At 38.7% G+C, this 23,038-nt stretch overlaps 1 protein-coding gene across 1 annotated transcript in view; it reads left to right on the forward strand.

Moving 5' to 3' along the window:
* LOC121387146 (protein draper-like) overlaps positions 1 to 14,636 on the forward strand; it is a 25,835-nt gene extending 11,199 nt beyond the window's left edge. Inside the window, exons 4-11 of the mRNA XM_041518170.1 lie at positions 366 to 509; positions 1,071 to 1,220; positions 3,942 to 4,091; positions 5,813 to 5,956; positions 6,736 to 6,879; positions 7,959 to 8,102; positions 10,971 to 11,085; positions 12,643 to 14,636. Coding sequence (XP_041374104.1) covers positions 366 to 509; positions 1,071 to 1,220; positions 3,942 to 4,091; positions 5,813 to 5,956; positions 6,736 to 6,879; positions 7,959 to 8,102; positions 10,971 to 11,085; positions 12,643 to 12,988 — 1,337 coding nt within the window. The 3' untranslated portion in view covers positions 12,989 to 14,636. The remainder of the gene's footprint in view (positions 1 to 365; positions 510 to 1,070; positions 1,221 to 3,941; positions 4,092 to 5,812; positions 5,957 to 6,735; positions 6,880 to 7,958; positions 8,103 to 10,970; positions 11,086 to 12,642) is intronic.
* Positions 14,637 to 23,038: the final 8,402 nt, after the last annotated feature.

Here is a 23,038-nt window from a genome sequence, read left to right on the forward strand (position 1 = left end):
AACTCACGTATGGTTTAGAACATATCCTAAAAGACTATGTTCTTTGCCAATAATTTGTACTGCATTACTATTAAAATTGGTTTATTATACTGGCCTTGTTATTGGGCCGAGGACGGTTGTAAAGCCCTCCAATGTACAATTAATTATTACATATTGTTGAAGAGTTTAATTTATTTATTTTAGCTTGTGATTCTCTCCCTCCCTACCCCTCTCTCTCTCTCTCTCTCTCTCTCTCTCTCTCTCTCTCTCTCTCTCTCTCTCTCTCTCTCTCTCTCTCTCTCTCTCTCTCTCGTTCATGAATGTATCTGTTTGCTACTCGTGTGTATCATCAGATTTTGAATACACATGTAATTTATTTATTTCAGATTGTGATTATGTGCATTATGGTGTGAACTGTAAATCGATATGTGCACAGAGACACTGTAAAGGCGACCAGTTTTGTGACTTTAAATTCGGAAACTGCAAAGACGGGTGTCTGCTAGGGTGGAAAGGACGCAACTGCAATGAAAGTAAGGAAGGAGTTTAGGAAGGTTATTATGCATTGGTTACACGCACATATATTAAAATATCTTTTTTACTGCTTCCTTTTTTAAATATCGCTCTACAATTAGTCTATACTAAAAACACAGGCCCGTGGCGACGATATTTAGATGCAGGGTGTGAGTGTTATCTTTATTTGTAAAGAGCGGGACAAAATAAAACCCAGTATATTTTCGTCATCTACTGACGGGGCACAACCATCCACCCCACCCCCATCCTGTTCCTATGGGCTTGCAACCGAATGAGCTAAATCCCGCCCCCTCTACGGACCAAGATTAATAGCCGATGTATTGTTCGCGCTGCAGTGTTGTTAAATATTCATCCATTCTACATTGTTATTAATAAAAAATAAAAATAAATCGTTACCACAATTATAATACATGCAACAAAATTATTAATGTCGGCCTTTTTTGTAAGTAGTGAAACAGATAACAATCTTTTTAGCCTAAAGGGAGATTATTTTATAAATTCAAAATATTTTCTAAATTTCTATTTCTATATCGTTGTGTATTTGTTTTTACTATCTTCAGGCTGTGATCCCGATCACTATGGTTACGGATGCAGTAAACAATGTTCCAAAAGACACTGTGACGAAACAGTTGGTATATCATCATGTGACGCCACAGGATCATGTGACAGGGGCTGTATACCAGGATGGACGGGAACCGACTGTCTGGAAAGTAAATATATAGATACTTTTTATTCAATTTTGTTTCAAAAAACGTCTATGGTCAAGCACATTTTCTGGATACGTTTCATGGGATGAAATATATCATGGCGTTACGTGTTTTCCATAGGATAAGCGAAAGATATTAAAAAAGGATAGATATTGTGAAAACAAATAGGAAGATGTATATAATAAATATACCATCTCATGGGTTTCTTCGAAAGAGAGAGAGAGAGAGAGGTTATTACCAGAGTGTTTTTCGGTGGTATCGTCAATATATATTAGGAATACAAAGTGTGTTATGCGAGACTCTGGCGAGCCTAATACGTTATTTTTGTTCCTAATATATGACATCGAAACACACGAAAGTAATAATCTCTTTATCATATAATCTCAAGCTTAAAACAACGTGTTTTTGTAAACTGTACACGCAACTTTAATTTCAGTCCGCCATTACTGGATATTCAAATGACGTAAGATTATGTGGCACGATGCATTTTTGAATGGAAATGACGAGAAACTCGAATGACGTCATTTTGGATGACCGTACATAAAAATAAACTAGTCCATAATTTTGTGGGTTTTTTTGTTGTTGTTGTTGTTGTTTTTGTGTTTTTTTGGGGGTGGTGGTCTGAACGCTGGACAGCTTTCAGTGTAAAATTGCTATTGAAATGTTCTTTATTTGATGACTGTGAATGCATAAGTCAGTTGTGGAGTGTCACCCTAGTATGTTTGCTTAAATGTCAATAAATTAATTGCCGTGACCTCGATTAATTTACATCTAGTTAGCAAAATTCTCAAATTCTTAAAGTATATATATATATGTGTTTGTGTGTGTGTGTGTGTGTGTGTGTGTGTGTGTGTGTGTGTGTGTGTGTGTATGTGTGTGTGTGTATAATCTGTTTTTTAATCATGTTTATTGTGTATACAAACAAGGGGGTTTTGGTCCATTTTTCACGAAAGGTAAAACAAAATACTTAGGCAATTCTGATGGCTTGTTAATGGCTGTACCAATTCCATGTTAAAAAGCATCTATTGTGTTCCTACATAGTTATATGCATTTGGTCCTAAAATCGAAGGTATTTTCCCTGAGAGCATTACCAATAATATATTTTAATCTGCTGATCAAACTTAAAGTTTCTTTTGTTTAACGACACCACTAAAGCACATTGATTTATGAATTGTCGGCTATTGGATGTCAAACATTTGATAATTTCGACATATAGTCTAAGAGAGGAAACCCAATACATTTGTTTTCCATTAGTAGCAAGGAATATTTTATATGGACCATCCCACAGACATGAAAACACATACCATTGCCCTTGATATACCAGTCTTCGTGCACTGGCTGGAACGAGAAATAACGCAATGGGTCCAACGATGGGGATCGATCCCAAACCGACCGCGCATCAAGCAAATGATTTACCACTGGGCTACGTCTCGCCCCAATCTACTGACAAAAGTATTATACAAAGTGTTTAGAAGGAGAAACCCCTGTTTTATCAAATTTCTGCCATTGTTGGATTCAATCAGGGCGTCTACAACTATATCGCAAACTTGGCGACCCTTCAGTAATTATACTAAGTGTCCTGTGAAATCAATTTTGTTCGTGGTGTATAATGTTCGTGTAACTCACCGGCTAGTGGAGTCAAGGAATTTAAGAATACCACGAACATATAATACATGTATGCATATAATACGAATTTGTGATACTACCTTATTGATCCACGAATTTAAGTACCGGATGAGTTGTATGTTGTTGTTTTTTCGTTAAAGCAAAACAACGCCAATATAAGGCCACGAAAATAAAGGATTTCACAGTATTGTGTCTTATTTTTTACACGTAAAAACAAACTTTCACCGCATTTGCTTCTTGTTTATATTGGGAGTTCATCGAGTGGATCACTTGTGCGATCGTGTGATTTTACGGCACGATATAGGACATTTAATCGAAACATTGATGAAAAGGATTGCTTTTCGTTTTCTTTTGTAGTGTGTGTGTGTGTGTGTGTGTGTGTGTGTTGTGTGTGTGTGTGTGTGATTAATATGCGAAAAATATGTTACCCATGGACCCAACAATTATGGATGTACAGGTACCTAATCTGGTCCCTCCCCACGAAAATAGAATCCCCGAAAAAATATAGAAACTTAAAAGAATGTTCCCTTCTGAATCGTTTAATGAGTGTTAGACTACTCAATGCTAAAATACTTCCAAAGAGAATGCGTTTTTGTCTAACAGAGCCTAAGAGACCTTTGTGAATTAACTGTGACGCCCATTATGTACACATTGCGTGTGTTGTTATTTTTCAGTACATTTATGCATGTACTGAACAATGCAATTTGTTAATTCTTATAATTAATTTAATTGTTCGATATAGTTGCATAATTTGAATAACAAATATGTTTGAATATTTTCGTTGTGCCTTGAATGCGTTCATTATATTTCTTACATCGGCATCTCCACAAGTTAGAAGTCATATTCTGTGACGTCACTCCATAATGCTCACTTTTAGTAAGAAAGTTACCTGACATTACCTGGGGTCTGAAGTTACATTTCCGTGATTAGTTTATTCTACTGAAGTCTATATTTGATTTGATTATTTTTGTATTGTTTAAAAAGGAATGTCTCTACGGATCTACAGCTGGTAGACACAGATCAACAAAAACAATAATCAAATATAGAATGCACTACTCACGAAAATGAAAATTCAAACACTTTACAAATATATTTCAGAATGTTCATATGGTCAATATGGACAAGGCTGTAGAAAACTGTGTGCGAACCGGATGTGTCAGGATAGTTCCGGTTCATCCTGTCACCACGTGACTGGAAAGTGTATCGGCGGCTGTAGTCCAGGATATCAGACTGTGGATTGTACAGAGCGTATGTAGTTTGTGTTAACTTACCCTTCTGACATCTCAATAACGTGCAGTGATACATTAATTAAGTAATCATCGGCTATTGGATGCCACATATTTGATAATTAGGTCATAATTATTGTCTTAGAGGAACCCATGTACCGTTTCCCATTAGCAGGATGTAATTTTTCTGTATGGAATTTTCGACATCCAATACATACCACGACCTTTGATATACGGATCGTAAGGTGCTGGCATATATATAACTGTGGGAGTAGTATGCATATAATGGTAACTAAAAAACAATACCCTTTAGTAGGAAAGTGTTTATACCACGATAATAATATTTTCACGTTTATCATATGAACATTTCGAATTTGTGTCGTAAAAAAAATCAAGAATGTATGTCAAATGTTTTTAAATAGTGACAGAATTAAACTTGCATGTACAAATGTAAACCCAGAAACTAAAGCTGACATCATAATGAAATACAATGGAACTCGCTGTGCACCAGTTATACATCCGCCTTAATTATGTTTTTGTTTTATAAACCCAAAGTGTCAGTTGGCAAGTTTCGAACCTCCTGCACCGCTTCGCAAAGATATGACAGTCCAGCATCATATCGACAAAGTCACCGTGACTTCTCCAAAATAGAAGCACTTTAGCCTGTATCTAACAATATATACTGTCGTACTGTTAAGTTATCGAACTCTGGTATTTCATTTTTGTTTGACGTTCAATATTTATTCTGTCACTACTTATAAGGCATTCGACCTACCCATATGGGCCCCGTTCCACGAAACGATCTTAGCACTACTATCAACATAAATACCTACCATCGCGATGGTTTTTGTTTGTTTTTTCCACGTTCATCAGCCAATTCCACGACGCCAAGTAGCTTACTATCGTCGTAAATTAATGTGAAAATTTACAATAGGTACGAGGCAGTTGTAAGCCACTAATGTAGATGTGAAAAAACAGTTAGATGATAATTTGGTCATTTTCTAAGAAGGATACAAACTGTTTGTGTAAAAATGGATCTAATATATACCAAACACCTTTTTATGAAACTTTGCGTTCGATGGAAAACATTCTAGTCCGTCCCATCATTCTAGAAAAGTGTAAATAATTTCAGCTTGGTTTGACGTAAGAAGAACAGTAAAAGTGTTTTGAAAATAACACAATAATACTTCTGTGTTTGTGTGCAATTTAGAAAACTATCTGCTCAGAAATAAATAGCCTGTAGTCAATTCTATAGTATGAAAAAAGGCGTTCCCTGCACACGAAAATACGGGACATAACTCTCATGTCTTATGCATGTGACAATTATAGCTTAGCAAATAAACTGACAAAGCTACTTCATGGATGTCCAAAAGCAAAGAATACATCCAAGATGTTCCGAAAAGTCGGTAATCAATTTATTATTGAACCAATTCGTACTTCTTCGAAAGAAGATTTTAATCATTAAAGGGGCACTTACGACTACTGTAAGGTTGCTATGTGGAGCGGCTGTAAAGTTTACGATGTCAGTTGTAAAACCCTCCTTAAGTCACTACAATTAACCTTAGCTACAATTGTTTTGTGGAACGGGGCCCTGACATGTATAGCATAAGGGAACAAAACCCATATGATATCAAGTGTAAAATCCTATTATAAATCCTTAACCATCAGTAATCAGTAAAGAGTGGTACAATAAAACAAAATGGTGGGGGAGGATATATATTTAAATACTTTACGTTATTTCAGTTTGTAATGTCGGTTTGTATGGCAGAGATTGTGCATTGGACTGTAACAAGAGACAGTGCAAAAATAGAACAGCCAGTTGTAATCATGTTGACGGATCGTGTGGAGGGGAGTGTCAGGACGATTACATAGGCATCGACTGTACAGGTATTAAACATTACGTCCATTATACTGTGTTATATTAACTGCATTGTCAATGAACTAAACTCTCTCAACTTTGCGATCTCGTAAAATGGCTTGCAAGGACGACCTTACGTTGCCTAAGAAACTTAAGATAGTTTTATGCATTAGACCTATTTGATGCCATACATTCTATTTCGTGTTTTTTTCCCTAGACTTGTTGGAGAATTGTGGTAAACATTTAGGAAATAGTACATGCGACGCAAAATAAAACACATTCAGTGGTACACAATTAATAACAGATTTTTGATAATATTTTATTTTGTTACTACCAGGGACATCATCCCACTGACGTCTAACTTTAAATCCCCAAATGAGACACATATGTTTAACAAATTAGGTTTATATTAACTACACATAGATTTTCATAAGATATAAAATACTTATATTATTGAACGTATTTCCATTTCTAATAATATATACTGATGGAAAGAAATAACGAAACATTTGGTATTACAGATGGCATTTAAGTTATTACAAGCATAGTATAGCATTCAACGACATAATGCCAGTTTAAATATCAGTGGTCATAATGTAGGATCGAATATCCGTAATTGTTGTCTACTACAATTTTCATTTACAATAATATATTCATCATTTTAGAACATTTAACAATCACTATGAAAACGGGACTGGCGAGCTACTTTTAAATAAATTTACAATACGAAACACAAACGAACATTGAATCACTAAATGAGTCGGCCAACTGAATTGTGTACAGTTTATAAAATATGTTATGTTCACAGGGTGTGACGGAAAATATGGCCCAGGATGCAGTTCGTCATGCAGTGTCAGACACTGTAGAGTTGCTGGCGCCCCATGTGATCACGTGACTGGTTCATGTGATGGACCATGTGATGCTGGCTGGCAAGGAGAAACCTGCACTGACAGTAAGTACATAACAATAACTAATATCCTGTAAAATGTGACAATGGTAAACACTGAGATAATTAATCTGCTATATAATGTGACACTGGTAAATATTAAGATAACTAATCCGTTGTAGTACTTGATACTGGTAAATAAGGAGATAACTAGAATTGTGTAGAATGTTACACTGGTAAAAAAAAGATATAACTTATGTGTTGTAGAATATAACACTGTTAAATACGGATGTAACTAATATGTTGTAGAATGTGACACTGGTAAATACGGAAATAACTTGTGTTTTAGAATGTGAATCTGGTAAACACGGAGATAACTAATCTGTTTTAGAATGTGACACTGGCAAATACGGAGATAACTAATATGTTGTAGAATATAACAGTGGTAAATACGGAGATAACTAATTTGTTGTAGAACGTGACACTGGCAAATAAGGAGATAACTATTTGCTGTAGAATGTGACACTGGTAAATACGGAAATAACTATTGTGTTTTAGAATGTGACACTGGTAAATATGGAGATAACTAATATGTTGTAGAATGTGAATCTGGTAAACACGGAGATAACTAATCTGTTTTAGAATGTGACACTGGCAAATACGGAGATAACTAATATGTTGTAGAATATAACAGTGGTAAATACGGAGATAACTAATTTGTTGTAGAACGTGACACTGGCAAATAAGGAGATAACTATTTGCTGTAGAATGTGACACTGGTAAATAAGGAGATAACTATTGTGTTTTAGAATGTGACACTGGTAAATATGGAGATAACTAATATGTTGTAGAATGTGAATCTGGTAAACACGGAGATAACTAATCTGTTTTAGAATGTGACACTGGCAAATACGGAGATAACTAATATGTTGTAGAATATAACAGTGGTAAATACGGAGATAACTAATCTGTTGTAGAACGTGACACTGGCAAATAAGGAGATAACTAATTTGCTGTAGAATGTGACACTGGTAAATACGGATATAACTAATATGTTGTAAAATATAACACTGGTAAATACGGATATAGCTAATATGTTGTAGAATATAACACTGGTAAATATGGAGATAACACATTTGTTGTAGAATGTGACACTGGTAAATACGGAGAGGAGTGTGCCAAGGCTTGCGCTGCCAGACACTGCAGCAATAGAGATGTCTGTCCTCTTGAAGATGGGGAGTGTGTAGGTGGATGTATCTCTGGATTTCAGGGACTAGACTGTTTACAAGGTAAGAATATCATTCATTTTAGCAACTTTACTTAGGGATGGTTGGTATTTTGCTCATATTGCTTAAAACATATTTTAACTCAAACATGTTCTAACCTAAAACACATTTTAAATCGATATCATAAAAACTGTTTAAAGAAAAAACACTGTTTCACTTAAAACATTGTTTTAGAGTACCGTTTTAAAGTGTACACATACCTGCAACATCAGGAGTGTGCTGGTCTTACGAAATACATCTCGGATGTGGGGAAGGGGAATGTACCTCGGGATATATGCGTAGCTTGCCACGAATTTTTTGTTTTACTCTTGGACTGATTAAAGGATGAATTAAGGGAACGAACGAAATGACAGTATTTTAAAGGGATATTCCCAAGTTTGCTGCATTGTAAGATGTTTCTGACTAATCAAATATTTCTACGATTAAACTTCTATGTTAAATATATTTTCTTGTTTCGAATATCAGTGTCTGTATATTCAATCATGCACAATGTGTTTTTGGTCGTTTTAATATTTGTAAAAAGCCCAAAATGAATTTTGTCTTCAAATAATTTCGTACGTACGAAAAAACTATATTTTAGGAAATAAAATGAAATTTAACCTAGTACAAATATTAGAACGATCAGAAACACGTTTAATATACAGTCACTAATATTTTATGTAGAAAAATGTATTTGATATTTAATTACAAGCGTTGCAAAGTTTCTGTTAGTCGATAACATCTTAAAAATTGCAACAAAACTCAGGAATGTCCCTTTAAAGACTATTTTATTGTGTTTTTTTATCTGAACCCTCACTGTTCACCACCCATAATTCCTCCCTGAAAGCTGGAGAGAACATGAAACTTACAAGTTGTTTATTTCATTGAAATTACGACAGATGCACACATTGCATGCAACAAGTGAAACACATTCTATTGAACTGAACTGCATGCACGTATGGAAGGGTATAGTTTTCACACAGCACAATTACATTGGCACTGAATTACTTCTATAGACACCTGTGAGCGTTATCTGTTGGAGGTAATGTCAGATAAAAAATTAACTACAATTTTTTTCAAATGCTGAAAAAGCATTTTTGGTGCAAACAATTAAAGAGAGAACTCATATAATAGAAGATAAAAGGAATGACATTAATTTTAACAAGATGAAAAGGCCGCCTGGGAGGAGGTTATCCAAGATTACCACGATCATTTCCCTCAGCATACCGGGAAAACAATGACGCAGATAAGAGACTGGTGTCGACGGGCAAAATGTCAGGCAAGGAAAGACCTTGCGAAACATAAACGAGATATGAGCAAAACAGGGGGTGGGGAAAAGCCGACTTCTCCACAAGGTATCACAAAAGATATCTGTGAAACAATCCAGGATGACCTGATTCCGCTCATCAACACTTTCTCTCTTTCATTAAGCTGTTGTCGAATATTCTGCTGTGAAATACTGAACCATGCCAGTGTGCCACTATGTTGACAAATCTACGATTACTGTCGCTCACTGCTTGGACATTAATAGAAGACCAGCCTTTTCTGTTGATGAATCTTTGCCCGTTTTCACCTTGTCCAATTATACGGATGTGACTGCAGTCAATGACTCCTACGCAGTTGGGGAAACCAGCAATGTTGAAAAATCTTTCTTTAAGATCGTTAATTTCCTCGTTATTGGAGAATGAAATATAATTAACCTGGCGATCGCATTCGTCACTCGTTTGAGAACAGTACATATGGTCGTCTGAGAAAGTCCATGGAGGTCGGCCATGGTGAGCTGGAATCCCCCTGTTGCATAAAACCGTAATGCAAGTAAGACTTGAAGTTCGCAAGGGACTGCATGATTCCTACGTGTTGGCTGTTCTATATCTGCCCGCACCATGTCAGTTACAACGCGAACTGTATTTTTGTTCAGACGAAATCGCATTCGAAAACACTCATCAGACAAACGGTCAAATGGATTGTAACGATCTCTGAAAACACGCTCTCGTCTCATTGCACGGTTGTAGTTGATATCCTGAACACGTTGAAGATGTTGTAGTTGTCAGAGTACGTCCATGTTTCATGTCCCAAAATGTTGAAGCAGCTGAGTCCAAACACGTGATTGAGTTAGACGTACATCTTCATTGTTTTAACTAAAACGTGTTTTAGGATACTTTAAAACATGTTTTAACATTAACATACTTTAATAAATATGGATGTAAAAACATGTTTTAGTAGCAGTGCTTTAAAGTTAAAACATATTAGTAAATATTGATTTTTCTTAAAACACTGTTTTATCTTTTTGAAACACGTTTTTACGTTAAAACACCTTTATAAATATGGGCCCTAGTCTCTAGGCATCATTAGTGTGTCCCACCCCTCCAGTACGTATTGGCATCGTCCTACACCATGATGATGCAAAAGTGTAAACAGTTAATCCCAGTTAACACTTGGATGCAAACAACACGCATGCTAAATGCCAAAATAATACAAATACACTGAACTACAAAAAAAAAGAAAAGAAATCGAATATTTCAAGATATGTTGTTCGTTTTTTTAAATGATAAAATCAAATCTGCAAATAGACTGTCAAACATGGTCCTGAAATAGGCAGAACACATTGGCATTTGTAATAGATACAAAACATAGTAGGACTTAAACTGATAAAAATACCACCGCTTTTTTTTCTTTGTTTTTCTCATGCAATTACTGAGTATATATTTAGAAAGGCATACGCTATTGATGCTTTGTAGCTACTGTGTAAACTGTGACGCAAATCTGAAAGTAAGCAATAATTATAACGTTTGAATGGTTGTCTTCATATTGATTTAATGTTTGATGCAGAGTTCTGTATTTGTTCCGTTAATTGCATAACACTGTTAGTTGGGTTTTCTAATTCATCTTCAGATATTTCAAGCAAACGAGACTCCACAAAAGATACGGATTATATTATCGCTGCGCTTGCTGTTGCTGCTGGACTATTTTGTATTCTGTTTATCACCGTTACCTGTATCCTTCTGTGGTAAGTGGTTATACAGAGACGTGTCTGGAACACGAGAGTTGCAGGTTCCTCTGTCATCAAATCTCAGCCATCTCCTACAAAATTATATTGGCGGATCTAGAGGTGGTCCCGTGTCACTCCTCGTCCGTACCAAGTGGGTTTTTTTTTTATAATGTTCTTTTGAATTCATCATCCAAAATATACATTACTAAATTCCTCTAAAAAGCGTTTTTGGACATCTCTATTACATAATTTCCCAGGGAGTAGGTCCCCGAACCCCCAGCAGATATCGCTCCTTAGATCAAACATTGTTTATCTACCTTTATTTACGGCATAATCAGTATCACCGTCAGTCTATAATTGACGCAATAGACGGGCAACCGTCGTAAAGCGGCGTGTGCGTGGTTGTCAAGAGATAAAGCGAGGGGCATGGTTTCATCAATGTTGTTTGTCAATCGTGGCACAAAACAGTTAGGAGAGTGGCAGTCCTCCTACAGACAGTGCAGGAAGGATGAAATAGTCTCGTGTCGTGTTCGCATCGGTCATGCATACTCGACCCATTCGTTTATCTTAAAGAAAGGTCATCCACCTCAATGTGAGCACTGTCAGTGTACTCTAACAGTGCGCCACATTTTGGTGGAGTGTAAGCATCTTAAAGTCGAAAAGATATATTTTGCAAACGTAATGTGATGGAATCATTTCGATTCCATCCAGAATTTGTTTTAACTTTTTTACGTGATACTGACTTTTATTTTTATATATCTGTGATATTTGTATTTTTTTGCACAGTTCTTTACACTGTGTTTTTATTTAACCCTTGAATTTTTATATTGATGTTGATTATCACTTCATGTGTTGACTTACCATAGTTTGACACCCAATAGCCGATGTATTTTTAGTGTTGGGGTATCGTTAAATATCCATTCATTCAAAACCGTTACATCCTGGCTTTGATTCGTTAACTGTGGGTTAGTCCTTGCTCGAGCAAGTACAGCGCGACTGTTATATCAACGGCAGTAGTATATGCTACTCTGTAGTAGTGTATGTATAAAATAGCCTTTGATACTAATAGCAAATTGTAGCGGGTTTCCTCTAAGACTACGTTTGAAAACCAACAGCCGATGATTAATAAATCAATGTGCTCTAGTGGTGTCGTTAAACAAAACAAACAAACTTCTTCGGTTTCTTTCGTCAGATACCAAAATTGTTCACTCATTTAATAAAAAATGATATGACATACAAGCTCGTTTAGTATTATCTATGCAGTTAACTCTCCAAAACACACAATGTAACTTTTACTAATCATAATATACTGATGGAAAGATATAAGGAAACACTTCGAATTGTAGACCAAATTTAATTCACTACTATCATAGTAATGTCTGTATTTCATACCAAGTTGTAATGTGGGATTGAACGTCTGTAGTGTTGAATGTGCTGCCTATATGTTTTCAGTAAACGTCTGACAATATGAACTGATTTTTGATGCAGTCATTATGTCTTGTTGTTATCTGTGTGATCCTTTATTTATTTCTATCAGTATACTTCACATGTTCATAATTGTATTATGCATTTTAGGTATGTTCGAAGACACAGAACGAAGTCAGCGTCCTGTAAGCAAAACACGACCTCAACAAACAACGGTCCGTCAAACCAAGTTATAGATACCACTGATGTAGAATATGATGTAGTCGATGAACAAAATGGTGATCGCAGTAGTCCTAGATCTCAGCATGAAAACACGACACACCATGCTATTCACGTCAATTCCTCCACGTCTCGTGACGGAATAGAAAGTCACCCACGTGGTTATGATAGTGGGAGTGGCTATGTTAATGCAGACCAATCGAATGAATATCTCGACTTATTGGACTTGCCACAGAACCAATATGAAAAGATAACAGGCGTAGATAAACACGAATAGCATGCTGTGTAAATGTACAGAATAATAGGTGTACGGGCTTCCATTTGTGTTGGGGCAGTCTGGTTTTTGCCCGAATTAAACGAAAAAGTCCGAATTAAACGAAAATGCCCGAATCTGGATACTAACATTTATTCATATTATCATTACTACAAAACAGCTATATAGGGTTGCAAACGAATTGTTATGATTACAACTACTTTTGCCGGTACAATTATGGAAATAAATGGTAAAAAGGTCTCAGGTTAGCACATTTTGCCTCAATATCTCTATAATTTTTGCCTGAATTTGAGGTATTGCTCCCGCACTAGAAGGAAAGTTTCTCACCGCCTGCCTCGTACGCGTATGTACAGATTAATAAATATGAATACAATATTGATATTTAACAGGGGAGACAATTTGATTAAAATGTACGAGATATTCCCCTTTATCGCGGCGGAACCTAGTTCAGTCGGTAGTGCCCTAGTCTAAGGTTATTGGATCGTAGGATCAAACCTCCTTAGGTGCACGAACTGGGTTTGTTCCCGTTCTAACCAGTGTCCCATGTGCTATTCTGTCTGTAAAAAAGTGAATATAAAATATCACTTGCTGCTAATGGCAAAATGTAGCGGGCTTTCTTTGAAGCTTGTGTCAGAAATACGAAACAAAAGTTTGTTTTGTTTAACCACATCACTAGAGCATATGGATTTATTAATCATCGACTATTGGATGTCAAACATTTGGTAATTTTGACATATAGTCTTAGAGACGAAACCCGCTACATCTTTTTCCATTAGCATGGGATCTTTTATATGCACCACCCCACACAGGATAGCAAACACCACGTCATTTGATATACCAGTCGCGATGCACTGGCTGGAACGAGAGCCAACCTACGGTGATCTATCACAAACCGGCCGCGCTTCAAGAGAGCGATTTATCACTGGGGTACGTCCCACCCCGTAGAAATAACAAGGACCAGTTTGTCTTAAGCACTGTAAATGTATGTAGTTAAATGTCTGTAACATATAAACCGGGTTTGATCTATCTTAATAGATTTAGCACGATGTTTGTGATATTAAATCATTGAATTTTGATCACAACACGTTACATTAAAGGAACTCTCCCGAGTTTGTAGTCAATTTAAAAGGTTTTCGCCGAATAAAATATGTTTTACATTATTAAAATTAAAATGTTCTTGTTCAATATATTTCTGAACATGTTTTCTGGAATCGTTTCGTAGATAGGAATTTATTATTTCTTCTAACGGGCAAACGACATATGAAATAATTTGGTCAAATGTGCTTCAAAATGTATTTATTCGTATAATGTTTTATATTAAAAATATGCTAAGGTAAGATAGTGGGTTTTTTTTTAAAAGATGGATGCGTGTTTATTTTGTTGAGGGAACAAACGGAAGTCTTGTTAGGGGTGAAAACTCAGGAACATCCCATTTAATAACTCTTTATTATCTACACATGTATGCATTTTTATACAACTGCTAACCGCAGTGAAAAAACAAGATATTACTGAAAAAACAACAACATATTTTAAAAATAAATCTGCAATGTCAAAATGCTATAGAATATATCTTTTGAGATTTTGCTTCCTTTTACGAACTGTTCATTTTGCATGCTTGGTCTTTTTCCATGTCAATTAAATATTAGTGAAACTAGAGAGTGATGTTTTTTTTCTAAATTTGATTTTATACGATTATACCATAGATTAACAATGGTTTGGCTTTGTTTTGCTTTGTGTATGTACACGTATCTGTATACGTATTGCTGTTATTGTTTGTAATATATTTGTTTATGTTTCTAAAGGAAGTATAGTATATATATATATATATATATATATATATATATATATATATATATATATATATATATGTGCATATATGTATTGATGTATTAATGTATGTATTGATGTATGGATATCTATGTATCGTATGTATGTCGAGGTTGACTGTTACATACATAGATATTAAAGCACTGTGGCAGGGGATAATTAAATCCTTCCTGGCCTCTAATTTCCCCATGCACTTGCTTGGGCTCGAACCTGTGGCACCGAATCGCCCGCAATTGCAGACTAGCCATGATGTGTTCTGAGCTACAGAGTTATCCATAAAAATGATGCTGTTTAACTCAACCACATGCATAGGGCCCACAATCTACGCGGTCGACTCTACTTACGTGTATGACACAGTGGTCAGATCTGGCACTGGCTTATATGTGTTGATGTATGAATATCTATGTATTATATGTATATCGAGGTTAACTGTTACATACACAAATATTAACGCACTTGCGCAGCGGATAATTAAATCCTTTCTAGCCTCACAAATTCTCTTATTGAATATATATTTTAATTGTATCTATCTGTGATATTTGTATTTGTTTTGCGCAGTTCTTTGCACTGTGTTTGTATTTGTGTTTTGATTTTTTTATACTGATGTTTATCATCACATTCGTTGTTTACATTTACCATAGCTTGACACCCACTTGCCGATGTATTTTTCGTGCTCAGGTGTCTTTAATCATCTATTCTATTAATTCGTTCTTAAACACACGCACACACACACATACACACACAGAGAGAGAGAGAGAGAGAGAGAGAGAGAGAGAGAGAGAGAGAGAGAGAGAGAGAGAGAGAGAGAGAGAGAGGAGAGAGAGAGAGAGAGAGAGAGAGAGAGAGAGAGAGAGAAATGCATCAATACATACATCAATACATACATACATACATGCATACATACATGCGATCAGCAGCATCAGTAATGACAAATTGTTGCGTACGAGTGTTGCGTTGATGCTGAATCTGACCCGAATTTGTCTTCGCCAACTTCCACCTTTGAACCCTTTCAAGTGATGGAGGTCCATCATTCTCCAAAATAATGGGGAAAGTGGTTACTACCACAAGGTTCTGGACCAACTTTCCAGGCAAAATCGACAAAACGTGATGAACTACAAAGGGTCAAGTCTATAGACGTGAAAGAACCACTGGCATAATGAAAATATGTATGACTTTTATCATTGAATAAAAGTAAGCCATTTTTGAGAATTAAGTCTTTCAATTTGTTTACCTCTAATGTTAATATTCTCGCATCCCCACAAAGTGTGGTGACCATCAACAATTCTTCATAATGATAAAGGGAGTAGGGAGCTGGTCAATAATATCTTGAAGGTCTCTTGGATTGAACTTAAAATGATTACCAGGTGGCAAGTCAACTGAACATAAAGTAATAGTTTTATGACCGTAACTTTTACACCCACAGCTTGTAAACTCGCATTTAAGGTAACAATACTCTGAGGAATTTTTTCATTAACAAGAATGGAAACACACCCAAATGCACTATTTTCAATTTCTTGAAATGTATGACAGAGGTTAAATCTTCTCATGGTAATATGATCAGTGTCCTTCAAGAACGTTTCTTGAAGAGACACTGAAAAAGGATTATGTGTATGAATTAAAATACTTAATTCATCAAAGTTAAGGATTTAGTTGCCATTGGGTGAAAGTATGGGCGTTATCTTAGGCTTTGGTGGTGGTCGTTTTGTTTGTGAATCATTTTGTGAGATTTCCATCTCATCTTCTACATCATCCGCTTTGGAATTATCAGTTGAAACTGATCGGTGTTCATGTTTCTTTAGTCTACCTAACAAGGTTGCTGGGGGGGGGGGGGGGGTTTGGTGTAATTTTTGGTCACATGTTACCTAGAACCTGGTTGTCCAGCTGGTGAAACCGCTGGTGCATTCTTACAATCTAAAGACAGTTGGGACACAGCAGTTTGCTTCTGAACAGCCTTTGTTTTTTAGCCTTCTCTATATCCGACATTTTCTGATATCGAACAGTAGCATTAGGTCAGGTTAAATCTGTCTGAACTGAAGTGCTTGTAGTAGATACCTTAACTGCTGCAGCATAGGATTTCCTCACTGCAAAAGTCGACTTAGCCTCCACCAACTTTCTGGCTTCAGGAAACGACAGATCTTTTCAACTCTAACCTGCTGTATCTGTTTTTCAAATTGCCATATTGGGCACTCCCGAGAGTACGCAGAATGGTTTCCCTTGCAGTTAATATATAATACATGTCTTGCTCTCGTGATCAAACTGCCCACACCGTGCACATGTCATTTTGCCACGGCAGGTGTTTTGACCATGACCATATTGTGGCGTTTACGACACCGCAAGGGATTTTAGAATGAATGGTACAACAGGTATGTTTAGATACCCAGCCTTCATGGATTCAGGAAAGAGAGGTTTATTAAAGGGACATTCCCGAGTTTGCTGTATTGTAAGATGTTTCCGACTAATAAAATATTTCTACGATTAAACTTGCATATTACATATATGTTCATGTTTAGAATATCAGTGTCTGTATATTCAATGTGTTTCAGGTTGTCTTAATATTTGTAAAAAGCCCATACTGGATTTGTCTTCAAATAATTTTGTACGTACGAAAAAAAAACATTTTTTAAAAAATAAAGTGAAATTTAACCCAGTACAAATATTAGAACGATCAGAAACACGTTTAATATACAGCCACTAATATATTATGCAGAAAAATATATTTGATATGTAATTACAATCGTTAAAAAGACTCTGTTAGTCGATAACATCTTAACAAGTGCAGCAAAGTCAGGAATGTCCCTTTAAAAGTTATGATAAATGCGTTATTTAGAACCAATTCATGTATCCGTTTGATAAACAAAACGACATGCTAAGAGAGATTTTCAAGTTATCCAACAACTAGCCGTACTTTAAAATGTGTTGGGCTGTCTTTTAGTTACCAAATTATTTCTTTACAGCTATCAAGTTATCCAAGAACTAGCCATACTTTAAAACGTGCTGGGCTGTCTGTTAGTAAGCAGACGTTTCTTTAAAGCTATCAAGTTATCCAACAACTAGCCATACTTGTTTTCAGCTATCAAGTTATCCCACAACTAGCCATACTTTTCGTTACAGCTAGCAAACTTAACAACTAGCTGTACTGTAACATTTGCTGGGTTGTTAGTAAGCAGACTTTATTTATAGCTATCACGTTATCCAACAACTAGCCGTAATTTAAAACGTGCTGGGCTGTCTGTTAATAAGCAGACTTTTCTTTAAAGCTATCAAGTTATCTAACAACTAGCCGTACTCTGAAACGTGCTAGGCTGTCTGTTTTCTTTACAGCTATCAAGTTACCCAACAACTAGTCATACTTTGTTTTACAGCTATCAAGTTATGCAATGATTAGCCATATTTTGTTTACAGCTATCCAAGTTATCCAACAATTAGAGGCACTTTAAAACGCGCTGGGCTGTCTGTTAGTAAGCAGACATTTCTTGACAACCATCACGTTATCCAACAATTAGCCGTACTTTTAAACGTGCTGGGCTGTCTTGTAGTAGCCAGACTTTTCGTTATAGCTATCAAGTTATCCAAGAACTAGCCGTACTTTTAAAACGTGCTGGTCTGTCTGTTAGTTAGAAAATTATTATTTATAGCGATCAAGTTATCCAGCAACTAACCATACTCTAAAACGTGTTGGGCTGTCTGTTAGTAAGCAACCTTTTCTTTAGAGCTATCGAGTTATCTAACAGCTAGCCGTATTGTAAAATGTGTTGGGTTGTCTGTTAGTAAGCAGAATTGTCTTTACATCTATCATGTTATCCAACAACTAGCGGTAACTTCAAGTTATCCAACAAATTACTGTACTCTAAAACGTGATGCGCTGTCTTTTGCTATAAGAACACTTCACAGCTATCAACTATTAGCTGTAGTCTAAACCGAGCTGGGCTCTGTCAACGGCCCTCACATATCGGTCGCGGCGCCCGCGCGACTCCTAAAACAGGCCAAAAAGGGCATTTTCACGAGTCGGCCGGCCGGACGCTGACCTATTTCTATGGGTTCCGCTGCGATTTTTAGGGGTCGCCCGAACCCCGCGGGCGTGAAAACCTGACTCACAAATCTGCGATTTTCCAAGCGCGATTTTAGGTCGTGGCAATCCCGTAGACACGTCGCTAGGGCCCCGCCTGAAGATTTTGACGAAAATTATTGGAAAAAAATCCGCCGGGCGCCGTGTGATTTTTACGGGCCACTCACGGCCACCCTACGATAGCCTCACGGCCACCCTACGATAGCCTCACGGCCCCCTCACGGATCCCGGGCGATTTGTACAACATTGACCGGGCGCCCCACTGGACCCGACCGGAACACCCCCCCACCCCCCCCTCCCCGGAGGTTTCTAAACGCCCCCATGCAGGCCCCAACTGCCACCCCAAGATTTGTCATGTCATGTCATAGGGTTTTACGAGCACATTCAGAACAAGCTGTTGTAGCGCACGCCTGTCATGGGTTCTAAATCCTCCGTCCATGACAGGAGACCCCAAGTTTTATACAACGCATCTATATATACTCCAGTCGCGGACGCCGGGGAGAAGCGACATCAATCGTCAGTCGCCCGGCCGGGCTCCGCCAGGACAGCTACCGATCTGTTCTTTGATCAGCTGGCGCCCGCCAGATTATGTGGCGGCCGCACTGTCTCCACTGCGATCCAGTGTTCAAAGGGCATCGCCAGGGCCCCGTTTAATATGTGAGTGCACACGACACAGACATGAAGCCCGATTCATCCATGGGCTCTAAATCCGCCGGCGACTCCTGCGATTAGAAAAATCGCGCGGACGCCGGCTGATATGTGAGGCCGCTTTACTAAAGCCCCAGTCACACCGGATCGTACGATTTCTGGATCATGCGATTGGTGGCGATTTTGCAGAGATACGACCAATCGGCAATGTTTGCGGCGATCTCCATAGCGGTCGCATGCTGCGATTGCTTCTAAGACTGGTGGTAGGTCATCGTACGATTGGTGGCACGCTTGATCGTGCGATCACCAACGATTGGAGAAGATTGATCGCAAGATCAGTCGTAGGTAATCGTGCGACTAGTCGTGTCTACCTGCGACCACTCGCACGATCAGTCGTGTATACCTACGACCAGTCGCACGACTGATCGCATGCAGTCGCAGCCAGTCGTGCGATCGGTCGCAGGTCATTCATCAGATATAAAAGGCTCTCAATCGTTCATCAGGATCATAAGTTCGAGTCTTCCTGGTGGCATAACGATATTCCCTCTTCGGGCGTCGTAGTGGAGAGTGACCTGAATCCCCAGAAGCGCTCCATATATACTGGTCTCGGGCAGCTAAAGACAGGTGGTACCACCAATCGTAAGGTCGTGCAACCAGTCGGGCAGGTCGTGACTGGTCGCACTACCGATCGTGAGGTCGTACCACAGGTGGCACCACCAATTGTCAGGTGGCACGACCAGTTGCACGACCAATCGTGCGACTGTGGGACCCGCGATCATCCACGACTGGTGGTGCGAGCATGCACGACTGGTGGTACGACAATGTAAGACCTGTCTGCAACCTCTTACGATTTGGAATCGCAGGTCAGAAGTTTTGAACATGACCATCGACGTTGCTGCGACTGATTTTGCTGTGGTGATCACCCACGACCTCTGAGACCAGTCGCACGCTCTTTGTACGATTTGCCCACGATTGTAACATTTTTCGGTCGCAGCTAGGTCGTAACCTGGTTGAAAGGCCGGTGTGACTGGGCCTTAAGCAATATTTTCTTTACAGCTATCAAGTTTAACAACGCGTAGCTTTAGTACAAAACGTGCTGGGCTCTGTTACTACGGAAACGTTTCTTTACAGCTATCCAGTTAAAAGTAATCAATATAAAAGACATTTCACACACATTATGAGATTAATGCACAACAAGAATGTATATCGGCAATATTCTACACTACATGTATCAGTGGCGGATCCAGAAAATCCATTTAGGGGGGCCCCTTTCACATGAGGTGGAATGCCAAGGGAAGTTTGGGGGGGGGGTAGTTTGGAGGGGGGTCGTCCCCCCCCCCCCCCCCCCCGGATTTTGAAAATGGCAATTAGGAAAAGAAATTAGTAGGACTAAAATTAGAAAGAAAAAAGTTACAAAAATAATTGAATTCATTGCTAGGCCGAATATTTATATAATATGGAGCATTTTAGAAGGACAGTCCAAAAATACATAAGAGAAAGAAGAGAGAATCGGACTATTTAATAATATTAAAAAAAGAAAGTAATTTCGACATAAACTTTTGAACGAAGGTCTAAAAGTTTTAAAGTCTGATCTATATGTCCACGTGAGTGGCCTCGTTAAGGCCGTTAGGGCGCACAGCTTGTAGGGACGAGATGGGTTGCATCCCGCCAAGAAAACCCCTAGATTGCCAGTCAATAGACGTTGAAGGTGTAGTGCTGTGCTGAAATACAGATCTTGAGAAGCCGGATCCGTCTGAAAGAGAGAAATAATCAGACTAGGGTATAGTCCAGTCGTCATGGGTTGATATAGTGGTGCGGACGGGCCCGACTCCGGAGGATACGAGATGGTATCACAATAAAACAACTTAAAGTCTAGAAAAAGAGTAGTAGCGGCCGACCCCGCTTCCTATTTCTTCTTAGAGTGGGGCGGTCAGTCTTCCAGTGCTGCTAGGACAGGCTCGGACATGTAGAAACTAAACGCGAACAACCGTGGCGTTCTGCAGAATGGCCGTCATACGAGTCACGAAAAATACAAGTCAACATAGTCAGACGGAGAAATGACGTGGAGGCAAGGAATCTCGCTAAAACAAGAATCCAACCTGGTGATGCAGACTGTCGAAACAAGAAGCGTTCCAGCGTTCATTCAGTTCCAATAGCCGCAACGTGCAGTGTGTACAAACACGTCTTACCGCGACGAGCTGCAGACTGGGAATGTCATTCGTTGCGACAGTTGTAAACACTTTCAGTAATGTGCGATGAATGTCACTTTGTTTTGACAGCGGTAGACTCGTTAACTACTAGAACGACAGTTGCGTGACGTCACTAATGATAGGTTTAGCGCTGAAACATACACGTTGACTTAACAAAAGAAGCGATATCAAAGGAGATATCGCAAATGATAGTTCCAGTGATATCTCCTACAAAAACATTTAATGGATGATAAATGTATATGGATCAATAAACAAAGTACAGTTTAAAGGGTGGTTGGTGCTGGTGGATATTTTGCCTTATCAACACATTTTAGTCTTACTTGTGTGTAACTACATATATTTACAATGCTTAAACAGTCGCATTCCTACTCGAGACAGCGCTCAATGCGGTTGCGTTTATTTTTGGCCAAGTATCGTGTTGAACACAATGGGAGCAAGGCTATTGTCACCTTGAATTATGGTGACAATAAACAGAAGAGATCGGGAAGTAGGAGGAGACGGCGACCCACGGCAACTCAGGGTGGACTAAACAGGCGGAAGAAGAATAAGACGAGACCGGCAGGGGCGGTTCGGGGGGGGGGGGGGCAAAACCGGCAGCTCAACTTTCGGCGGCGGCCTCTTCTGCGTCGCCCCCCCCCCCCCCACACACACACTACTCGGAAGCAGCAGACGCCAGGATCGGCAAAAGGGGCGCCAAACCTGTCGGCTTAACCGGCAGTGGCGGTCCCTCCCTCTGCAGCACCAACGCCGATGGAAACAGAAAAAGTGTCGTCCGCACCAATCAATCCACCGGCGTTTCCACGAGTTGTTGCGACAGCGGTTGCAGAGCGTGAAGCCAAGAAGAGGAAGGTGTCGGTCCAGGACTTGTCCGACACACAGCACACGACTTGGCAGATCGCACGCAACAAGCTTTCTGGACGGTACCGCGACTGTGTGAAGTGGGAGTTCACTGCGCCCTCTCAGCTGCCAGGCCCCTTCGTCACCAAGAGCTGGAGACCAACACCAACTTGTCAAGAGCGGTAGCAGTTCCAGTACGTCGAGGGAAGTCGCACCTACTACCAGACGTCGGAGCGGAACGGAATGTACCGGCAAGGTTTGCTGAAATCAGACTTGGATAATCCAATCGTCCATCGGATTATCAAGCTGACACTTCCGGAAGACTACTCAGCAATACGTCGGGGAGAGTGCTACATATTCCCGACGTTCCGAGCCGATCATCCCATCAACTCGCCATGAGTTCCGCTGCGCACCCTCTCCTAGGACATGTACTTTCCTTTTAGGGCTTAGTTTGATTTTTAAAAG

This window comes from Gigantopelta aegis, chromosome 13 (genome assembly GCF_016097555.1).
Source record: "Gigantopelta aegis isolate Gae_Host chromosome 13, Gae_host_genome, whole genome shotgun sequence".
Taxonomy (NCBI): Eukaryota; Metazoa; Mollusca; class Gastropoda; order Neomphalida; family Peltospiridae; genus Gigantopelta; species Gigantopelta aegis.